We start from the raw sequence: 23,051 nt of genomic DNA, 5'->3' as shown, positions 1-23,051 counted from the left end.
AAATGAAGGTTAAAAATGAAGAAGAAAACGAAGAGTAAATTACTACGGAAAAAAACACTTCTCAGTCACAGAAAAAAATCACAAAATCACAAGATCTCTTTTTCAAGTCAACTAGGCAAAAGTTTCAAGCTGTATTTTTTGACTGAGTAAATATTTTTTTTGATTTTTTTTTCGCATTTTTATGACGTTCTAAGATCGAAGAGTTTCTGATGAAAAATGAACATCATAGCACTATTTTACAAGAAGTTGATGCTCTTCTTCCTAACATTTCACCTTCATTTTTTTTTTATAATATTCCAATCCGGAATATCTTTTTAAATCTAGTAACAAAACCGCAGTCGAATTCAAATTCTACAGTATCAAAGTTATAGTACAGCAGAATCACTTGAACTCATCGAACCTCTTCAACTCGAACAAGCTTTCAGGTCCCTTCAATGGGGGGGGGGGGGTTAGGGGTCTTAAATACCGTCATACCGACAAAATTTTGGGTCAAATACCGTAATACCGTCGGTATAGGAAGCCTAATACCGATACCGATATTATATTTATATTTTCTTTTCGAAAATAATGAATTTTCAGTTATCAAATCTATTGTGTAGTAACAAATTAGAAACTGTACAAACAAGTCTTGTACTTTATGAGGCCCCGCAGTCAACCCTCAATTCAGGTATTCACGCACAAAGTTTTGCCAATTCTTATCACGTATTCACGCGCGAAAAAAAACATTTTCACGTTCACGCACCAATTTTACATCTTTGGTTAAACGATTGTGACCTTATTGGGCTAAATTTAACCTTTTTATGGTCTCTTTTAAACAAATTGACCTATTCTTATACCAAACATTTTCGCCAATATATAAAAATTTTTGCTAGTTTTGTGACCTTATTCTCGATATCGTCGACTTTTTAAGGCCTCTTTTACAGCTATTTGAGCTTTGATAAAGCAATATTTTAGGTCTGCCGTGCCAAAGTTACTTGCTTGTTACGGGAGGCAAATGCAAAATTAAGCCTTTCCCACAATAATTTCTTCCTCGCAGACCCTTAAGATGTCTTTTATATTGATAATAAATTTAAAATCGAGGTTTGGGCCAACCATGGTCTGAGAAACCGTAGACTTCAACACAGGCTTCATAGAGGTGGTGCTGTGGTGCAACTAGAAGACGCGAACTCTAAAGTTTAACCCCCCCGCCCTATCGGAGGAAAGAAAATAAAAGGAAAATAAGGACGCAAGCGAAGCAAGTGCAAAAATTTTTCGACAATTTTCGCTCTCCTTTGTTATTGAAAAACGGCCTTAATACGCTATTGTTAGCCAAGTATGCCTTGTTTGGTCACACAATTTTTGATTTATTTAACACGACCATTTGTTGGCAAAAATATGGTACGGCGAGCGACGTACCTGCCGTACCCGGTGCGGCGTTCAAAGAGTTTCGCCCAAGAAAAAATTTAAAATTTAGAATGCCTAGATTGCCTGAAAATGTATCATGTGCATCATGATGTGAATTATTTTTTAATCGTTTGATGTTGCACAAGATGTTTTTAGAACTATCTACTTTTACTAATTATTGAAGGAGTAAATACCGCCTTTACTGTCTCTAAGTTACTGCAGTATCAGTATACTGTATTGTAGTAGCAATATAAGTGAATACGGAGAGACGACCATATTATTTAGTGCTGACAGAGAAAATTTTCTCTAGACTCGTTCGTTGGATGCAGTATTTGCATCACAAAAATTGTCATTAAAAAAACGCGCCCGCAGAAAAAATAACGAAAATATTTTGTTTATTATCGTAAAGTTTTGCTTATTTTGAATAACCTTGACAATAAGTGAATAGGACATCCAAGATTGTGCGAGCGAAGCGAGCAAGAAAATTTTACTGGTTAAAATAGCGGAATAGACTTATCTTTTTTGAAAATTTTTCTGCATAAAACTCACGAAGAAACTAAAAGATATATAGTTTTATACCGAAATACCGTTTTTATGGATAACAAGAAGCCCAGAGGGCATGAAGGCCCAGCGAATAAAAGTATGAACTGAACAAGACTTGAGTAGCAGAGGGGATTTGAACCTGGAGTCGCTAATACAAGCCATAGACGCCTTAGACCATTCGGCTATCTCTTATTTACAACAACAAGAAGCCCGTTGGGCGTGAAGGCCCAGCGAAAAGTAACGTGTTGAAAACGAGCGTGCAAAACAGCAAATGTATGACCATGTTGATCAAAGACAGGAAAAATATTTTCAAAGTCACCGCGGTACTTCTCAATAGTTAGACGCTTGAAACAATGGTCTCCATTCCAACCGGGTCTACAGGCGCAGGTTCACGGTTGAATACTCTCGGGTACCTAATAGCGGGGGGGGTTTGGAATAAGCGGGGGGAGGTTGGAAAAAATCTGAAAACTTAATAAGCGGCGGGGCGTTGGAATAAAAATGTCCTAGGTGGAAAATTTCCATAAATTATGCGCGCCCATAGAAAAATATAAAAAATACCCGCAAATATATAGTGAGTGGGCGCTTTTTAACCAATTAGGTGCACTCACATATGCAGGGAGAAATATCCATGCAGGCATGTTAGTTGGACCAGACTGTAAACCAGAAAAATAATCTTTAAAAAACTAGACGGTGAAATAGTTTACAGTCTGCATATCCAGGCCAATAAAATTCATGTGGTTAATGTGAGTTAACAGTTTAATGTGACAGATCCAGAAATGATCATTTTCACTGTTCATGCGTTGCAACCATGAAAAATGTTTCAATATAGTTCAAATTTACCCATGAGCTGCATTTTCGTGTCCATTAACAAATTCCAGAATCAGTTTATACTTTTTAAACAATAAATAATTATGTGAGTCGAGTTTGAAAAATCAAGCCACCAATCGTTTAATGCGACAGATCCAGAACAGAAATGGCCATTTTATTTCATCATCATCATCATTGCTCGACCGCAGTCGAGACCATTTTTGAAAAGACCATTTTATTTAATATACGTAGAATCATGAAAAAAGTCCCAATCTTGTTCAAATTTACACATTGAGCTGCATTTTAGTCTCCAATAACTTAATTCCATAATCAGCTTACTTGAAATAATTCTGTGTCGAGTTTGAAAAATCAAGCCACCAATCGTCAAACGAGAGACAGAACCAGAAATAACCATTTTCACGCGTAACATCATGGAAAAAGTTCCAATCTTGTTCGAATTTACACACGAGCTCCATTTTAGTGTCCATTACCAAATTCCAGAATCAGTTAACTTGTAATAATTATGTGTTGAGTTTGAAAATCATACCACGCACACGTCCCACCACTGACTGTTGTTTTGGTAAAACAGCGACATATCCAGAAGTGACTGTTTTCTTGTGTCGCATCAAGAAAAAAGTTCCAATCTTATTCGATTTTACACATCAGCTGCATTTCAGTTTATTTATTTCTATATCGGAAGCCATTATTTCCTAAAAATAAAATCTTTTTGAAAACAAGAAGCTAAAAAATGAAGGTGATTTTTAGGTAGAATTTTCACTCATAAAACTTTATTAAAACTTGAGCAAAGACTATAAGATATGACAGAATGTTGAAAAAGGTTTATAAAGAAAAATCATTACAAAATTTCTTTGGTTTGAAAGTCTCTTGACCACTAAAGCAAAGAAAATGTTCAAGAAAGTATGAATCAACCTCCTCGCTTCGACCGCCATCTTGTTTTGTTTTGAAAATTGTTTTGAAGGAGCGCGGAATCAGAAAATATATCTTTTATAGCCAGTATCCGACTTTAGCAAGCTTTTCCCTCTCCAGACGGCAAAATTAAAAAGTGTGTTACTGGTTTTAAGCGCCGTTTCTACCAAAACGGACGGACAGACAGCGGAAGGCTGAACTGTTCACATGATAGAGAAATGTAAAAACAACTTTTTTTTAAAAGAACATCTTCCTAAAGAGAAGAAGGTTTGTCACGGTTTGTTACATTGTTTTTCTTAAAACACACTACATCTGTTATGTTCTTATAGTTTTAATAGTTAATTGTATTTTCTCCTTTTATGTTTTTAACCATTAAAGACGATTTCAATTGTTTTTTATTCTGTCAATCATGTTCTAACAGCCAATCAAATCCTTCACAATCTGAATTAGCCTGTGCTTGAAAACGCCATATATGAAAACGCGTATCGCCTAGTAAATTGTTACACACTGACACCGGGCAGAATGCTAATGAAAGGCCCAGTACGCTAAAGCTAGCTGGGCCAAAAATATCGAAATACCGACAAAAAAACAGGCAATTTACCGATACCGGCAGAAAAGGAAATACCGTAATCCCGTCGTTTTTTTCTCGTAATACCGATTTACCGGGGGGTAAAAAGGCCCAATACCGTCATACCGTAAAAGTGAAAACCCCCCCTTCAATTAACAATACCTTATAAACCTTACTCAGTCCATAACCAGAAAATTCCTTAACTCGAACAGATTGATGAGTTATGGAGACTCCACTGAAGTCTTTTTTGTCCCGCTGCGCTGCAAACTATATCGAGACAGACTTGCTTTTAAAAATCAAACTCATATGTCATATTATAGTGTAGTACAATCAGGGTCATAATATATTGGCACTTTTGGCTAATTTACAATTTCTCGAAAATTGAAGTTCGAGCGAGAATGTCAATTTTTAGGCCTTCAACTTGATTTCATCAAGTATTTCGATCTGGGAGGGATTTATGGGTTTCTAGGCTATATTTCAAGCCCTACTAGACCATTTTTGAACTTTTGGATCCTCAGATCCTAAGGTCCTAAGTCTTAAGTCTAGCGTTAAAACTCAGAGTTAAAACTCTACCCTTCGAACCTACTTTAGAGCACTTACAATACAAATCGATTGTGGTTTCAAAACACCCCGGTGAATTTCCCTTTTGTGCCAAATATTTTGTCCCTGATTGTAGCTCAAAAACTCCATTCTAATTATATTTATTTTGACAACTACCAAAGCACTTATAGTTTTTTTTTCTTTTCCTCTTTCTGACCAATCTTATGCTCCACATCCGTGCCAATCCAATGTGAAAAAGCTTGTGAATTTAAGGAAAGTAAGATAAGCAAACGATATCACTCTTATTTGAAAACAAAACTTTGGATCAATTTATGAATTTTTAGTTTTTGTTTTTGGTTCATATGTAACTAAAGTTTGTCTCAAAATAATCTGAGAGTGGGATATAGTTTTGTGGTGGGCGGCGGTGGTGTCGGTGGTCCGCGGAACGAAACTTCTATCTGTATCTTTGCGGCTCTTGTTTCAATCTTTGTTTGCTTCGCATCGCGAGCTGGGAAAAAGAAACTTTACTTTCGGTAAAATTCAAAATGGCGACTTGGCAACAAAGTAAACTAAAAAGACGTTCATCTATCTATTGATCGATTGACTCTAAAAGATGATAGATTGATCACCAATCGATGCTCAATATTTTGGAGTCTTGATTTACTACCTATCAACTATTAGTCGGGACGCTGGAGCTCAACTACTAGTATACTTTTTTACCTCTAATGATGCTGATGGGTGAAAAAGTAGGGTTGCCCCGCCATCCGCACCATCCGCCATCACATCATATATTTTCTGACAAGTGGATTATCGGAATAAATAATTGATATCCAATATCAATCAATAGCAGGTTATTGATTAGTAATTGATTGGAAAAAGCTACCGTCAACTGCTCTAACTTGAGACGATTGGTCGAAACATACTTCAGTATACTTCATTCAGTATACTTCAGTGCAGTTACTTTAATCGTAGAAATTTTAGCGAGACTAATTTTAGCGTTTTAGCGAGTTTTCCCTATTTTCGCTAAAATAAATCTCGCTAAAACATGCCGAATCGACAGATCGCTAAAATTTATCCGCGCGAAATTTCTGGTTATATTGCCTTGATATATTTTTATCAATAGGAAGGGTTTCAGTGCAAAGAAATGCTAGAAAACGAACTAATTCAATAATGTAATACGAGTATTCGCTAAAATTTATCCACGCGAAATCTTTTGAAATCGTGATTCGCTAAAATAAATCCAAAATAAATCAAGATTTTGACGACTCGCTAATATACGCTAAAATTAGTCTCGCTAAAATTTCTACGATTAAAGTAGTTTGATTTGATGATATTCATCTGTCCAGCTCGTTGGGCCCAACAGGTATAATTTGATCGAAAAGAGCATTTGATTCAGCCAATCTTGTTTGTCGCGACGTAGTGTGAGGTTCGTCGGGTATAGAGCACAGATATTTATCGAGAAACATGGGACTGGTGGTTGATATCTGGTCTGTCAGTTACATCAATATGCCTTCTTACCTGTCTTTAAAAATATAAATAAAAGTAATCACGGAAAAGGACGCGAAAAAAAAAGACATAAGTGTGAGAACAGAGTAATCAAACTCGTTAGAAAAAGTACCATTAGAAGTCATAAAAATCAACCTGAATAAATGCAATCGAAATTCCAGAGAACTTCATAATTCCCCAAACAACATTACATTACTATGTCAAACTCCCATCACATAAATTTTACAATTACGTCAGAGTAGACTACGCTCGCCACCGAAGAGGTTTATTTGGAAAGGGTAATTATATTTTATTGTTCGCTTCTTTTTTAAAGATTCGCCGGGTTGGAAAAGTATGAATTTCTTTGTACATATTTTACCTACCCCAAAATTTTAGGAGGCTGAGTTTTAAACGAATCGTCAAGTTGAAACGAACGATAAATGTATCAAGGTCTGTTTTATTTACCCCCTGGTGACTTAACAAAAGAGACTTAACTCGATGTTACAATCCAATTATTGAAAGTTTGTCTCGGCCTTTTTATAATGAGCAAGACATACGTTCTCTGATTACGCAATTTTCATATTGACATTTTCGAGGCATTTTGATGTAACTGTCTGTATTTTCACTTTACTGTTAAATCTCTTTGAACAACATTTGTCAAATCAGACTTTGGAGGTTTGATGAAATGGTGGCCGAATTGCAGGCCCATGTTTTGTCAGATAGTCCCAAGTTAGAGCAGTTGACGGCATCAATTGTATCGAGTGGGAGAGTCTGGATTGGTCTTTTTTTTCGTGACATTTATGAAGATTATTTTTCTCTTTTTATTCTAAAGACAAATTAACATTTTTCATGCAAGACATCCTACCTCTAAAGCTGTTAGACTATATCCCATTTTTACACAGCAAGGTACCATAAGCTGGTCTAATAATGTTGACATCCCTGGGACCTGAAATTTCCCTACTTATTTTTTCCCTACTTAATTTTTCCCTGAGTTTTTTTTTTTTATTTTTTTTATTTTATTTATTTGATAAAGCAGGTTTAAAAAAAACGCAGACTAAGTTGATGTGGACCTGCAACTTTTTCCCGAGTTATTTTTCTGAGCTCATTTGCTTGTGATTTCATATTCAGTTTTGGGAGTGATTTAGTTTATATGGGGATGTTGGACATGAGACTAACTTAAACAGTATGGCTGCCATTAAAAATTATTCTTGTTTGCGTCACCCACCTGCATCATATTTTACGCTGATTTTTTTTTGGTGTCAAGAACCTTGTAAACATTCCAAACACCTCCATCATAGGATTTGTCGTAGCTAAGTTCTTCCATTTTGCGCAGTTTGAAGATTGAGCCGAGAATGCTCGTAGAACGTCTCCCACACGGATGAAAAACTTTAATCTGTCAATCACTTTCTCAACTGAAGAGTATGCAATAGTGCTGCACGCAGATCATCAGTATATATACCGGGTGTCTCTGAAAAAACTTCCCCCTGTTTGATTCAAAATTGAGAAAAAGTGAAAAAATATATTAGCTTGATTTTTTCGAAATCGTTTAGAAGAGGGTTTAACTTAAATTTTGGTATATCAAACTTTAAAATTGCTTCATTAGACCAAAAGTTATGACAAAAAGAGTAAAAAAATTGTTTTCAAAAAGAGCGAAAAAAGACGAAAAAACAGGGTATCAAATTAGACAAGAAAACACTGTACTTTATTGACAGTAAAGTTTTACTTTTGAACTTCTGTACATCTTTTTTGTTTTATTATTCGTTTTTAATGATTTTTATTGCCAATTTAGAGCTCCTTTTGGATTCATTAATGAGCATGAAGTTTAAACAAGCAACAAACTTTTATCAAAATTTTTCCAAAAGTTTCCAAAGCTTAGCGAGTCTATTTGAGTGGAGAAGAGAAAGTTTGAGTGTCTTTTTCTCTAACAAAAGATTTGATACCCTGTTTTTTCGTCTTTTTTCGCTCTTTTTGAAAAAAGATTTTTTACTCTTTTTGTCATAACTTTTGGTCTAATGAAGCAATTTTAAAGTTTGATATACCAAAACTTAAGTTAAACCCTCCTCTAAACGATTTCGAAAAAATCAAGCTAATATATTTTTTCACTTTTTCGCAACTTTGAATCAAACAGGGGGAAGTTTTTTCAGAGACACCCGGTAGATAGTATTTAATTATCATTATCCCTTTCAGTCTAGACTTAAACTCCTATATCAGGATTAGAAACTAGGCTAGTCTTACCTCTATTATCTTTGCCTTTGTATCAATACAATTCTGACACAAGTTGGCACAACACATTAACAAATAATCCTGCGAGAAGTTTATATCAAAATCTGCAACAAAAATGAAAGTGATCTCTTCTACTGATTGCTTTGTGGTGCTCATTTGCGGACTATTTATTTAATTTCCACCAATAAGATGGTCGTATTTTACAAGGTCTTTCTTTTTGGTACCCGTGGTCTTTCAGTGCCTTGTCCGACAATTGGCTGTAAAATCTCACCCTCCAAAACACCTCTTTTAATTTTATTTGTTTCAATCAGAAAAGGAGTAGGCTGTTTCTCATCTTCAGTTCTCCAAAGAAAGCAGACATTTGATGTGAGGGTTAGATTGTCAGGTGCATGTCACTAGTCCGACACTTTCTAGTCCGAAAGTAAAGTAGTCTGAATCAATAAAATAAATTCACAATTTAGAAGTCTTTTTTTCCACCGTCACTTTTGTCTGAAAACGAAAGATTTTTCACTGAGTTAATATTAATTAAAGTTCAATTTGGCAGCATTTTGATATAATTAGAAATAAAGGACCACAAACTTTAATTCCAGCCCCCCCTCCCCCCCAAAAAAAGAAGGGTCGTAAAAACAGCTAAATCCAATTTCTTGACTCTTGCCTAATCCTAATAAGCATCCCAAAATTTAAGAAAAGTCGGGTTTATGGGCCCAACCTCAAAGTCGCCACTTTGGATTTTTATAAGCACGTGGTTGCTTATAAAAGATGTGCCTCCTCTTTGGCGATTCATATTTCGTTTCATATGTTTTTTTTTGATTCGTTGTCGGACAACGGATTGTTGTCGGAATACTGACGCATTCGTCAAATCCAACGTCAGGCATTTTTACTGTCAGACTAGAAAGTGTCGGACTACAGACGACCTCCCAGATTGTCAACAAAGTGCCTTAAAAAATCATTGAATTAAAAGAAGAACTTTAAATCTTAAATATTTTCATTTTGAAGAAGTGGTGCAAAAGAGTGAAACATGGAAAAGTTTTATTTTTTATTGCTTTAATTGAAATGGGAGATTTGAGAAATTTTCTGTGTTTAGTTTTTTGCACAAACATTTGTAACTATGTACAAGAACACGTCTCTATCAAGATGTTGGCTGGAAATCGAAAATGAAAGTAAAATCGGCCTGCACTCATAATCCCACAATCTTGATATTAGAGTTTAAGTCTATACTGCCTTTATTTTCATTTCTGGAACTTTTTCAAAGAAGGAAAGATAGAAAAGTTATATTTTTTTTACTGCTCTATTCACATACTGAATTTGAAAGATCTTCTATGTGGCGTTTTTTTTTTTTTGCAAACTTCAAACATTTTTTTGTCCTGTTTTAGCGAGACTTTAGCTTTAAGAGCTTGCATACATTGCAATTGTTCTTATCCTGTTCTTATTTATAGTTAGAGTGTAATAATTGAGGTATTTAAAGTGTTATATCCAACTTTTACTACTATGACCCCTAAATTGCTTTTATATAAAATTGAGTAATTTCAGGCTCAGCATTGTTCTTATTTTTTGGCGATTTTGAGCCTCATTGTTCTTATTAAAAAATAAGTGTACAACATATAAAAAATAGCGAATAACAATAAAACCTTTCTGATGGGACTGATTTATACAATTAATCCAGAATCAAATGACTTTTTCTGGCAATTTCAGAAAATAGACCGATGTTTATTTTGACTACAAACACAAATCAGATTGTATTTCATTGTTTACACACTGTATATTTTATTGATCGCTTTTTAGTAAATAAGAAAATGTCATTGTTAGCAACTTCCTATCGTTATGAAATCGACGGAAGTAAACGAAAATCTTTACAAAAGGCTCTGGCACGAGAAGAGTCAAGAATCAAGGTTAGTGAAAATAAAGTGAATGAAGTTCTTTCAAATTGATATCCATGTTCCCTTTCAACCCTTAAAAATAATAAGACTTTTCGTAACGTTCCTAGCTTTGCAAAATTTTAAACCAATAGCATATAAAAATCTTTTTTTAGAAAAATGAATTGTGTTAAAAAGTTGACAGATTTGGATGAAAAGGTTTGATTTTTCACTTATGAAAAGTTTGACATGATTTCTCTCGTTCTTTGTAAAGGAAGATGAAATGTATGCAGAGCAAACACGAAGACTTGAATCGTAAGTCTTATAAATTCTTAATGCATTGAAATATCATATCTTCCCAAACAGTGGTCTACCCAGTTTCTACTCAGTTTATCCATTATTTTCTGTATACCTCAAATTCTTTACTGATGAAAATGATTATTCCCAATCTTATATATATAATCTAAGAATTTGTTTTTTTAGGAATCAAATGGTAAATGAAGTCAGCAAATGGACTGAAAATTTGGAGGAGGTAAATTTTCATTTAAATGTTTTTTTTGCACCCCAGGGTCCACTTGAAAATAAGGGATTCAAAATCTGTTATTGATGTTTGTTCTCATTTCTAATTATATTTTTCAACTTTGATTGAGTAGCTTTTTTGTTATTTGGATTTCAAATATTCTTTTTCCAAAATGGCGACCTCGTCAAATGCTCCTAGTCTACTTCACTGGACTCTGGACTGGAGCGTCATAAAAAAAATCATCAAAAAGCAAAGTTAAGCCAGAAGTAGACTCTAGTCTACTTTTAAGTAGGCTATGCGCAAGTTCAATTTTTTTCATTATTTTCAAAACACAGGCTAGTGGTAGACGTCGTGTGAAAATGGAAAAGGCTCTTATCAAAGAAGAAATCAGGTTGGGTAGCAAAGCTTCCATTATGGTAAGTCATTTCTTCCATTTTCCATTCCTGTAGGTAGGTATCTTTTTCATTCAGGATAAAAATTTTGTTAACTCTAGGAATTTAAACCACCTTTCCTTGACCTAATGGGCTCTTCCAGAAAAATGTCTGGGGGTCAAAAGTCACAATTATTATATCCTCTATCCCATCCTGCATAGTCTTCTCAAGAAATTAGTCACCTACTCCCGACTTTCTTCCCAAAACAGGAGCGTACGAATTTTTTATTCTCCTTTCGGTGTTTTATTTTATCTTCTTATTTAGAATTTCCAATGTTTCAGGTACGGAAGGCTCAATTGAAGCAACTTCTTACGACAGAACACGCCAAGTATGAAGAAGAGCTGAACAAACTTGGTCTTGCTTTTTATCAAGAAAGATTATGATCCCAATTCCGCTTGTATTTGTATTATAGTGTCACTAGGCTAATTATTAATTTATAGTTTGTTATTAATTGTTTTTGATAATTAAAATTTGATTTTTTTATTTTCATTGTTTAGCAAATGTTTTTGTTTGGGTACTGTATGGCTTCAGAGCTGTTATTTTGAATATATATTTTTTTAACTTTATGAAATATTTTAATTGAAAATGAATTGTAAAATTTGCAAAAATTGAACATGTCGTTGCTTTTTGTTTTTCTTTGGAATAAGTGATTTTGGATAAGCTAAATATCTGAAAATGTTTGATTCGAAATATTTGACTTGTTTTCACAGCGGTTGATATATTCCCAAAAGAAAACCTTTTTCGAATTGTTTTCCATTTTACACCGGACATTTTTTTTGGCCAAACATTTTTATTTATCATCTGATGGGTTTTCATTAAATCTGTATTTCAATCGTAAATCATAGACGTATCGAGATACCTTGCAAAATCTATGAAGGAGTGCAGACGTTTATGACGTATTTATTATCTTTTGATAAAACAAAGATAATAATTACAGTGTCGTAAAAACCGCTCTCATCCATAAATTTTGCAAGGTATCTCGCTACGCCTTTGAATAAACATGATAATACTCTTCTCGATTTAGATTTTAATAGACAATACAATGATGGAGAAGGACCTGAAAAACTGGTTGTCCCTTTTTCATTAGAAAGGTAAAGGTTTGGATTTATCATTTCTCTTTTGAATTGCAAAGCCAATATGTTGTCACACTATGGGTTGAAGATGTGAAAAACGAGTGTTAAATCTGCGGTTTTGATATTTTTCCTCTGTTACTCTTTTTGCCGGAATATCATATCTCATTTCATTTATTTGCAAATCTGACTTGCGATTCAAGAAAGTGCTCTATACCATCGGTAGAGCGATATATCAGTCAAGAATAGAGACAAATTTATTTTCCGACGATACTCAGAGTTTCGTGCCGTTTCAGGCAGTCTTCAGGCAGATTTTTTCAGTCAGATCACATTTCATTTATATGCATTTTTCAGTTTTATATCAGAAGAGTGTAGATAGGTAGATTTTCAAGCTTTTATATCTCTTTATTCGTTTTTGTGAATGATCGACCAACATACCAAAAGTAGACTATGCTATAGTCTAAGACGAGTTTCATCTAAGAGGAACAAACGTGAAGACGGGAATTTTTTTCGGGGGTAGACACAGACTCTATCCGCCGCGAAACATATTACGTTTTATAATATACAAACTATGTTATATCATAATAATATATTATACGGACGACAGCATCGTCTATACCACAAGTAGTTCTCATAAAACAGTTACATCCAAACTAGACTAGCAAACTAGTCTGTTAATTAATCATGTCAGAGGGCGGGAACATAAAGGCGGCGGGCGTTTGCTAGAATAGGAGCTGCGTAGGAGAACGAGCAAAAGTTGGTGAGCCCTTGCCGCCGACAAAATTTCTTCCTACGCTTACCTAACTCCTACGCTCACTTTTCCCGCGTGATACCGTTCCAGCCCGACTGGCGTGCCAGTCTACATCCAAACTCAAACTTCATGAGAACTTTTTCTATTGTTTTTTTCATCAAGTAATTTTCCACTCTTCTAGATTCATGACAATCAACTGGAAAAAAGTAACATTGAATTAATTGCTGTCGTTACACAGACACGTATTTCTCCTTTTGGTGCAAAAGAAAATTTACTTGTCCTATTTTCCAGTCTCACTAGATAATCTGTTCCCGTGAAGAAAAACGAATTGGAAATCAATTTGTCTCTTTTCGTAGAACTTTGTTTAGCTTATCGATATTTTCGGGCAATTTTTCTTGAAAACAAGGGGTGTGTGTTGATATCCGCTAGCATAGCTAACAAGTACATTTTAGTAAATACGAAAAGAATTGCAATCTGAAGTATATATTTCATTATACTAGTTTATTTGGCTTCATCTACAGTAATGACTTTGACATTCACATCTTAGATTCTATATAGGAAGACAGGATAAAAATGTTCATCAAAAGCAAACAATTTCTATCCTTAAATATCTTCTTGATTATGCACACATCATTCATCAAATGTTACCAACAACGACACGACTCTTTCTTCCAACTGAACACAAACACAGAGATCACCAATACTAACTACCAATCAACACTCTCCATCTCATATCTTCAATGTTCATTCGTGTGTCAACATCAGGACTGCACTGCAGCAAGTTATAATTCCAAAGATGGAGTGTGCAAAACTTTCCAACTCCCTTTAAAACATATTCTAACGTCACCGAAAGAAGAAACGGATTCCTTTATCTTCCAACCATGTGTTGAAACTCCATCTAAATGTCTACACGGAGGAGAGTGTATCCGAAATGTGACGTCATCCACAGGATATCATTGCATCTGTGTTGAACCGTGGAGGGGTGATAAATGCGAAAAACGTATGTGTCATAAATTTTTTCTATATCCCATATTCATTGCCGTGTAGCTGTAAGTAATATGTGTTGTCCTTACGCCTACTCTATAGTTGAGCCCCCCCCCAGTCACCTTTCAAATCATGCAATCAAGCAAAGAAAAATTAAAATCATGTTATCACGAGTTAAAATTCCTTTCTATCAAGATCATATTGATCACGTTGGTTCCTCTGATCACGCAATCACGAAAACCATTGGGGGCATCTTAGTTGATGAGCATTAATCGGAGAGGGAAATCAACTATCATTTTTATAACTTTGGGAACCACAACCTTCGGATGTTATACTTATATGCTACAATCGTTCCTTTGCAGCTAAAAAACTTACTCGCTAACTATTTTGTAATGTTTTTTATTGCACAGCTCCTCCATGTCCTTGGCCGGATTTCATCTTCAAAAGAGAAATGTGTTATTACAAGAACTCCATCAATCAAGAAACTTTCTGGAGTGCACAGGCGGAATGTGTCAAGAGGGGTGGTCGCTTAGCAACAGCTGCAACGAATGATGGTTGGCAGAGTATTCGGGAGATTGTTATTGAGGAAAATCAGTGGTTCACCATTGGCTTGACAAGAACGGTATGTATTAAGTCAACGACATATGATAAACAACTAAAGTCTATCCAGATATAATTAGCAGTGGAAACAAGAATGTCTGTAACTTTTGATAGCCAAATCCAATTGGGAAAATTGTTTTGCTTGTTTTAGAGAATCAAAAGCGCTATATTTGAATGTATATATTTTTGGTTGAAAAATTCGCGATTTTTAGCGGTTAAATTTGTGATTGCAAAAATTGAGCTTTTTTTCTACTTATGCTACAACGTTCATTCTTACACCAGTGTTAGTTCAAACTTAGGTTAAGAAGGTTGTCAAATTTCAAGGCAAACAGAAAAGTCCTTCGGAAGAAGGACTGTTTGTGACTGCTGAATTGGAAATCTGACCATGGACATATGGTCTGACGTCTGACAGTAAAAATGTAATATTTTTTTATAGTTTTGACTCGCACCCATTTTGATTTGTTTGTTTCAGTAAAATAAGAAATAAAACATACTTCACTGTAAGGATCAGAAACTTTCGGTAAAATACACTGTAAGGGTACCTTTTCACTGCTCAAGAGCTGATTTTTCAGTGTGAATAATACACCCTTTTGGTACCCAAATCCACCTCTTGAAACAAAGAAAGTAACACGGGGAAGATCGTTTTAAATGCTTTTGGGCTTTTGTTTGTTTATGTTCTGAATTGTTATCGACAAAGGGACTGTCGATTCTCTCTTACAGATGTAAACCCACCCTTCACCGTACGAGGAAAGATAATACTAAGTGCGAACCAGGTCTGCCTTTTTATTAATTTCTCTACGAACATTATTCTACTGTCTCGTTTTGAATACATTCATGATAATTGAATGCCAAAGGAGCTCATCAAAATTTGACTCGCTATTGAAAATGTGTCATTTTAAGTCTGGTGAGATATAATTACCTTGGTAATTGTCTGAAAAAGAAGCAGTTGTTGTTCCTGGCGTAATTCATGAAAGGTTCTATCATGTATTGAATATTTTCTAAATAAAATACTTCTTTTCATATTTCAGGATTCTAGTGGTTGGCAATGGTTGAGTGGTGCTCCCAACAACACCATTCCATGGAAAGCACCCTTCGAGCCGTCCGGTGATGGAGACTGTGCATCTGTTTTTCCGGACACCTCCGGTCTCAACGATTTTCATTGTGATATCATAAGGAGATATATTTGTGAAAGAGATATTAATCTATGATTTGAACATCTGAACATAATAACATGAAGCATTTTTGTTGAAATAATAATAAACACTCGATGTAAATATCAGACAGTCAGGATGATAAAAATTGTGTGCTACATAGAAATAAACTTATACCATTTTCATACATAAGACTGAATCTATGGTCTGTCACTTACGATATTTTACTTTTAAAGGGGAAGTTTGAACTTAATCTAAGATCTGGGATTGGTCGTCATGGTTACTTTTCGACTTTTCTCTGCGTTGATTGTGCGCTGAATAGAATTTTGATTGGTCGGCACAGGTTCCCACGTTCAAAGCCCTACTTTCTCCGAGTCATCCCAAATATCATGTCAGGGAAATTTGGTATCAATACTTTGATATATCTTAATTTTACAAGTTTTGCATCATCTCAAACACAATATTGTTCCATTTCGAAACATCTTTTATCTTTTCTTGGGGTCATATCTTCCCTAGTTAAAAAAATATAAGAAAACTGACAAAAATCTTGAATGGTTTGACGTTTGAGTTTGACGAAATTTCCTGCGGTCAATCCAAAGTAGGTAAGATACGAATCTGCCCCTTCAGGTAACAAACCCTTCGAATTCGAAAGTGGAATTTTCCACACATTATATATATACTGTATAATAATATAACGTAAATAACTCGAAAAATTAAAGGCACGAGAAAAAAAAACGAGTTAAATATCAACAAGAATCGCAAAATTGCGACTAAATATTTCCTTAAAAATGAAGGTCATTATTGACATATATATAAAAAGGGATAATTAGCCTTAATAAAAGAAAGACACACACATAATAAAGTATACATATATATTTGTCCAGAAAGAACTGGCATGTTGTTTGCTTTGTTTTGGTGTTTAAAAATATGTACTTATCAGTCCTAAAAAAAATACAAATTTGAATATAATGAGATCAATAAGTCTGGTTAAATGTTACTTTATTCACAAGATTTAAGGATTGCTGAAAAAATACTGCAGATGAACTAAACTTAAAAACTAAAACTTTACAATAAATTTACATTACGACAAAGTAAAAATCTATCTTTAATAGCAACAAAGAAAAAAATATGCCTCAAAGTTTTAAAGCATTTAAATAGCTTTAAACAGAGCTAGTCAGAGCTTCAATTCAGTTCAGTAGGTATAGAGAATTCAAGATTTGAAAACAGACACTGCATTGGTTTACAAGACTAGACAGCTAGAGAAAGTTGTCAACCATCCACACGGTTCATGAAAAAAATAAAGTATTTAGTAATCAATTCCAACAAACAACAATCAAGATACCCTAACAGGATCCCACGGTGTAAACATTATCAACCAACAAAACACACACCACCAAAATTGTAAATTTAAGTCAATATAATTTCTATCAACAATTTCTCGTAAAATGTTTTTTTTCAACATTCTGATACCAATCATTGCTGGAGTCATCATGTGCAGAGTGACTGTGTATAACAACAATAGTTTATTGAAAATCATCCAACGGTCATGGTAAAGCTAAAGATTTATCAACCAAACAAAACTGACGCCAAGTCAAATCTGTCGATTAAAAATTTCCATGAAAATTACAATCGAAACTTATCTCATAAAATGCTTTTTTCAACATTCTGGAGGTGCTCAAAGTTAGAGGTATCATAGTAGAGCCAAGGAATACATGAAAAGTCATTTGCTATCCCATTTGCCATGAGATATGTGACTCAAGAATTCAAACAAAAACCAACAAATCAAAGTCTCTTCACTTTCATGTCACATCGTGTTTATATCCCTTATATGGGGTAACCAGAAAGTCAATCCACAAGAACGGCCATCTTCCTTTATTATGGAGTGCTCCAAAACTATTGGTAGGTTGTTTGGAAGTAAAGAAACCCACACAGTTTGATTTATTTTAAAGATTTAACTTGAAAACAAACTTCATCTTCATCTTTCTTAACAAATATTTCCCTTTTGGCCAAAAACGGAAAACGGGAAATATTTAACAAATAGCTCGAAAAGTTAAATAAAGGCACGAAAAAAACCAAGATAAGAAATACCAAATACCTTATCGGGGAAAACTTCGTCGGGGAAAAGTGACGAAATTTTGGACAAGTGACGAATATTTTCCCCGACGAAAATTTTCCCCGGCCTTAATGCGTTAACCAACTATTAGCAAGTGACGAATTTTTCCCCGACAAAAATTTTCCACGAGAAAAACTCGAGTTATCATTTTTGTGGTAACATCATAAATCTGAAATTTTGACGTCTTATGCAAAATAACTCGGAAAAATAACTCGGCTCGGGAAATAAAATAACTCGGGAATTCCAGCCCCCCAACCGGTGAATTGATAATATGCGAGTTGCGAGTTGGTCCTGCGAGCTGCGAGTTGCTATCAAATATGCGAGTTGCGAGTTGGTTTTTGCGAGTTGGTTTTTGCGAGTTGCGAGTTACGAGTTGCTATTTTAACCAAATAAAAGTGCGAGTTGCGAGTTGAAAATTTCACGTTAAGACATCAAAATCGCGAGTTGCAGATTAAAATCACGAGTTGCAGATTAAAATCACGAGTTGCAGATTAAAATCGCGAGTTGAAAAATCAAAAGTGCGAGTTGAAAATTTAAATCGCGAGTTGAAAAATCAAAAGTGCGAATTGATAATTAAAATCGCGAGTTGCAAATTAAAATCGCGAGTTGAAAATTGAAATCGCGAGTTGCAAATTAAAATTGACAGTTGAAATGAAAATTTGCTTTTGTACTTTCTTAATTATATGAATTTCGCATTTTTGCAGTTTGATTATTGTCTTTATTTTGCAGAAATACGGTATATTTTGAGGGTAAAGAAATATTTTTTTAGACTATCAAGCGTCTGGTTTTCTGAGTTACGATAGTGAATAGTGCTTATCCATATGAAATAATGCGCGCGCGTGTGGGGTTTAAAAAGCAGCACGGCACAGCACAGGGTGGGGGGTTATTCGAGAGTGTACGTGTGTGTTGATAGCTTAAGGTTAATTAAGCAGCGTCCAGCGCGGAATTCGAAGGTTAACTACTGGTTTTTCCAGAAAAAAATTCCCACTGTTGAGAGGAAGTCGACGCCACTCTATTTTTTTCGGTTCAAAAAAAGTTATTTTTCCCGGTATTTTGATTTTATTACGGCGGGTAAACACTAAACTTTTTCAAACATTCTTTTATTAAGGCCCGATCTACATGACACTTTCGAATGTTCGAATGTTTTCATTTCGTCATTTCGAATGTTTTCGTAATTCGGAAAGTAAGTGGCTTTATAAAAATCGAACGCTCAAAACGTTCGAAACCAGAGCGGGCGGGTCATTGAAGTGAATCAAAACATTCCTCTGACATTTTTGAACGAATACACAGAATCTGGGGAAAGTTTTTCAGCTTTTTCTAGATATTTAAAGTCATGCATACCTATTTTAAAGGCTCCTGCTGAAAGTAGTTGTTTACTTTTTCTAAGTAGATTTTCCCATTAAAGGATAGAAATTCTGATATTAATTCTCTATATTCTCTTACTAGTAAATTTACTATGGATTGCTCCACGTTTTGGTCTATTCGAAAAACCACAAGCGATTATTCAATCAAAAGTGTTCGGATAAACATGGTGTTAAATTTATTATACAAGTGTAGTAGTCGGTCAGTGTGTAAAACAATGCTAAAGGTGAGGCGACCCGAAAGGGCGGCCTCATTCGTTCGTAATGAACTCGCGTCGCAAGGGCCCAGTGGATCGGTGAGACGGGATTTGAGGTCAACAGATCTCAGTGTGCAGTTCCACTGTTGCGATAAAAGTGTCGGTATTCTCAAAGTAACGCAAGGACATGACAGAACGAATGAGAGCTATCGAGCCAATGCTCACAAATGAACGAGTACAACTATTATTTCCAATCTAGGATTTTCTTTCTTTATTCTATCGTAAATATTTATTTTACCACCTACTATATGAAATTTTAAGATTCGAATTACACGAGTTTCACAGTATAAATAGTTTTCTATCAGCTTCCAATACAAAACTTTTCTCCAATTTTGAGCCTAGACATGTCGCCCTAACAACAAAATTCTCCACACTTGTTGAAACTCACACATTAAAATTTGCAACTCGCGATTTTAATTTGCAACTCGCGATTTTAATTTGCAACTCGCGATTTTAATTTTCAACTCGCACTTTTGATTTTTCAACTCGCACTTTTGATTTTTCAACTCGCGATTTTGATTTTTCAACTCGCGATTTTAATTTTCAACTCGCGATTTTAATTTGCAACTCGCGATTTTTATTATTATAATAGCAACTCGTAACTCGCAACTCGCAAAAACCAACTCGCAACTCGCATATTTGATAGCAACTCGCAACTCGTAGGACCAAATCGCAACATAGTTTGTTAAAAATCCACCCCAACCGCTTCTTACCCGAACTTATCCGGTTTTTGTTCAATCGGGATTTCTACTTTCGTTTTCGATTTTAAAGTTGGGTGAACACACCTTTCCCGTAATTCAAATTTCTCAGAAATGGCCCGGGAAAATGTGCGCTCCACCGTTGTGTATAAAATTGTTTGGGAGGTAAAAAACGCGTTTTTGCCTGCGAGGGGTTAGGGAAATTGGGATTTGAGCCTCTAACTTTTGACAGCGACCTTCTTTTGGCAAAATATTTTCAGGGTGGTATAATATCATGAATAGGTTGAACATACTAAAATTTGAGGGGATTTTGTTCGACAGAACTTAAGAAAAGCTCAAAAAACCAACTTTCCCTAAGGGAACGCAGGCAAAAACGGGTTTGTTTACCTCCAGAGGCCAAACGGTGGAGAGCATCAAAATAATGCGCGCGCATTAGTTTTACGAACTACGGGAAAAGTGTACACATTTCAACAACAAGGATGAGAGTTACCTGAATCAAGTTTGCAAGACAATATTAATTAAAACTTGAAAGTTGGAAACAAAATAAAACGTGCAGCAGCCACAAAATCAACCAACCAAAATTTGTCATTCAATTCCCGAGACAGCGCTTCGATTTTTAAGGCCTTGTTTATACGCTAAAGTAAAAACAATTACGCACATGTAAATGGGTCATTGTTTGAGGTCCGGCAAAATTTCCAGGAGATAGCCTATCCGGCAGTGCGCGGATCTAGGTGGGTTCCGCCTCCCCCGTAGATCTTTTTCTTGGTAAGTAGATCTTCAAATTAGTTTTCAAGGTTGGCTTGGCTCAAATTTTTTCATCTATGGCTCAAATTTTAGGCAATTTCTCAAAGTTTTTGAAAATGTTAATTTCATTTAAAAGCGCTGGGTTATTTTTTCATGAATCCCTTTAGAAGTTTTGCGGTGCATTTTTTTGCTTGAGAGTCAAGTAAACGTTATAGCGCTTTCGCAGCATTGATCTTTGATACGCATTTTGGCGGGACGCTAGTGTGGCTAACTGCCTGTGCGTGATATTGAGACAGTGTAGACCTAAAGCTCTAAAACAGCATCTAATAACATGAAAACCAGAATATGATTCTTCAACGGGAATCAAAACTATAAAGTGCACTTACAAACATCAATTTGTCAGATCTAACAAAATTAATAACCGCACTGTCATCATTGACAATAAAACAAACAATTTTCTGTCAAGAGCCTTGTAAACATTCCAACAACTTCCATCGAAATGATCTATCACAGCTCAGTCTACCATTTTTAGCGCGGTCCGAGGACTGAGCCGAGAACGCTCCGCGAACTCCTGCGCGGGTGACAAACTTCAATCTGTCAATCATTTTCTCAAGCAAGTGAAGAGTATGCGAAGCGATTCTAGCTTTACGATAGTGCCGCGGGTCATCAATAGATAGTATTCAATTATCATTATCCCTTTATTTTCATTCCTAGAACTTTTGCAAAAGAAAGGAAAAATAGAAAAGTTGTATTTTTTACTGCTCTATTCACATACTGAATTTGAAAGATCTTCTATGTGGCGTTTTTTTGCAAACTTCAAAAAACTGATTTTTGACCCGCCTTTGCGGGACTTTGGCTTAAGTGCTTGAGTGCAGCATAGGGTACAAAGTCCAAATATGCGTTTCCCGTAATTTTTGTATGAACAGTTAGGTCTATACTGCGAGAACGCAAGGTTTGATTTAGCCTGGGTATCCAGACAGTTAGTCACACTAGGAAATCTAGCTTTCAGAAAAAACAACATCAGTCATCTACAGGATGTATTTGCACAACAAGGATGAGAGTTACCTGAATCAAGAAAAGACAAAAGAATTGACAAAATGTTTTAATACAAAAGATGAAAATGCAACAAAAGAACAAGAATTACTGTAACAAGCCCTCGTAAAATAAGTACAGTACTGTATTACATGATTCTAGCAGTCTATCTAAAAAATACATGATAAGAAATTTCTGAATTTTAATTAGCATGGCGCGTTTATTAGGCACCTGAGAGTAAGAAGTTGGGCAAAATCAAAATTTTGCATGGCTCTATCATTGTTTTTATGGCTGGACTACATAATTATTCAACAAGACGTCCTCTTTGAAAAAAGGTCTATCCAAGGGGTCTTCAGACAAATTTCAATGCCTCTCATATGTATTAATTTCTGTAAGTGGTTACCAAGCTGGTGGAAACTCAATTTCTAATCAGAAAAATGGCCAGTGATAGAAGTGCTTGGAATTTTGCATGAGGCTAACATGCATAGCCCTCAAATGAAAGACCTGGCTGGTCATTAAAATACAACTACGCAGCTCTGGTCGCAGCTCTACTCTACCATTTTTGTTTTGATTTAATTTTGTATTTTAATGACCAGCCAGGTCTTTCATTTGAGGGCTATGCATGTTAGCCTCCACTGATGCAATTTACCCAATCTCGCGGTATAATATATTATATTAAAAAAAGAAAAAATACTACACTAGAATGGGTAGAACTGCTTCGAGGGTGGTAACGCCAAAACGCCCAAAATGATCTTCCAACAGAAGGCAAGTTAGTTTCCGCGCGAGTTACGTCATGCACTCCACCGCAGCACGCAACGAACGATGTTTCAGTGAATATCTATAATTATAAGAATATCTTATGTGCTTAACTTCAGTAAACTTTGAGTGCTTCATTGAAGATGAAAAAGGTAAGAAGATAAAAATGTGCTGGATAATTTTCATTGTAACAGTTTCAGCAACTCCAGAAGATTTTTCAAATTTTAATTTTTTTTATCCTATCTTGTACGGGA

The 23,051-nt window shown here is 35.2% G+C and overlaps 3 protein-coding genes across 3 annotated transcripts in view; all 3 read left to right on the top strand.

The window, feature by feature from the left end:
- The window catches only part of LOC136823395 (vacuolar protein sorting-associated protein 41 homolog), a 94,173-nt gene that overhangs the window by 44,265 nt on the left and 26,857 nt on the right, over positions 1 to 23,051 (top strand). The window lies entirely within an intron of this gene.
- On the top strand, positions 10,227 to 11,893 carry LOC136823367 (cilia- and flagella-associated protein 141-like). Its single transcript, XM_067079539.1, has 5 exons — positions 10,227 to 10,365; positions 10,604 to 10,644; positions 10,813 to 10,861; positions 11,185 to 11,265; positions 11,562 to 11,893. The coding sequence occupies exons 1-5, from the start codon at positions 10,270 to 10,272 to the stop codon at positions 11,661 to 11,663; spliced, it is 369 nt and encodes a 122-aa protein (XP_066935640.1). The 5' UTR covers positions 10,227 to 10,269; the 3' UTR covers positions 11,664 to 11,893.
- Positions 13,614 to 16,028, top strand: LOC136823366 (uncharacterized). The gene is made up of 3 exons (XM_067079538.1): positions 13,614 to 14,101; positions 14,496 to 14,707; positions 15,714 to 16,028. Exons 1-3 carry the CDS (start codon positions 13,675 to 13,677, stop codon positions 15,891 to 15,893), a joined length of 819 nt encoding a protein of 272 aa, XP_066935639.1. The 5' UTR covers positions 13,614 to 13,674; the 3' UTR covers positions 15,894 to 16,028.

This window comes from Clytia hemisphaerica, unplaced genomic scaffold (genome assembly GCF_902728285.1).
Source record: "Clytia hemisphaerica strain Z4C2 unplaced genomic scaffold, Clytia hemisphaerica genome assembly, whole genome shotgun sequence".
NCBI classification, from domain to species: Eukaryota; Metazoa; Cnidaria; class Hydrozoa; order Leptothecata; family Clytiidae; genus Clytia; species Clytia hemisphaerica.
Note: the sequence above shows the minus strand (reverse complement) of the source record. Positions and strands in the feature narration are given on the sequence as shown.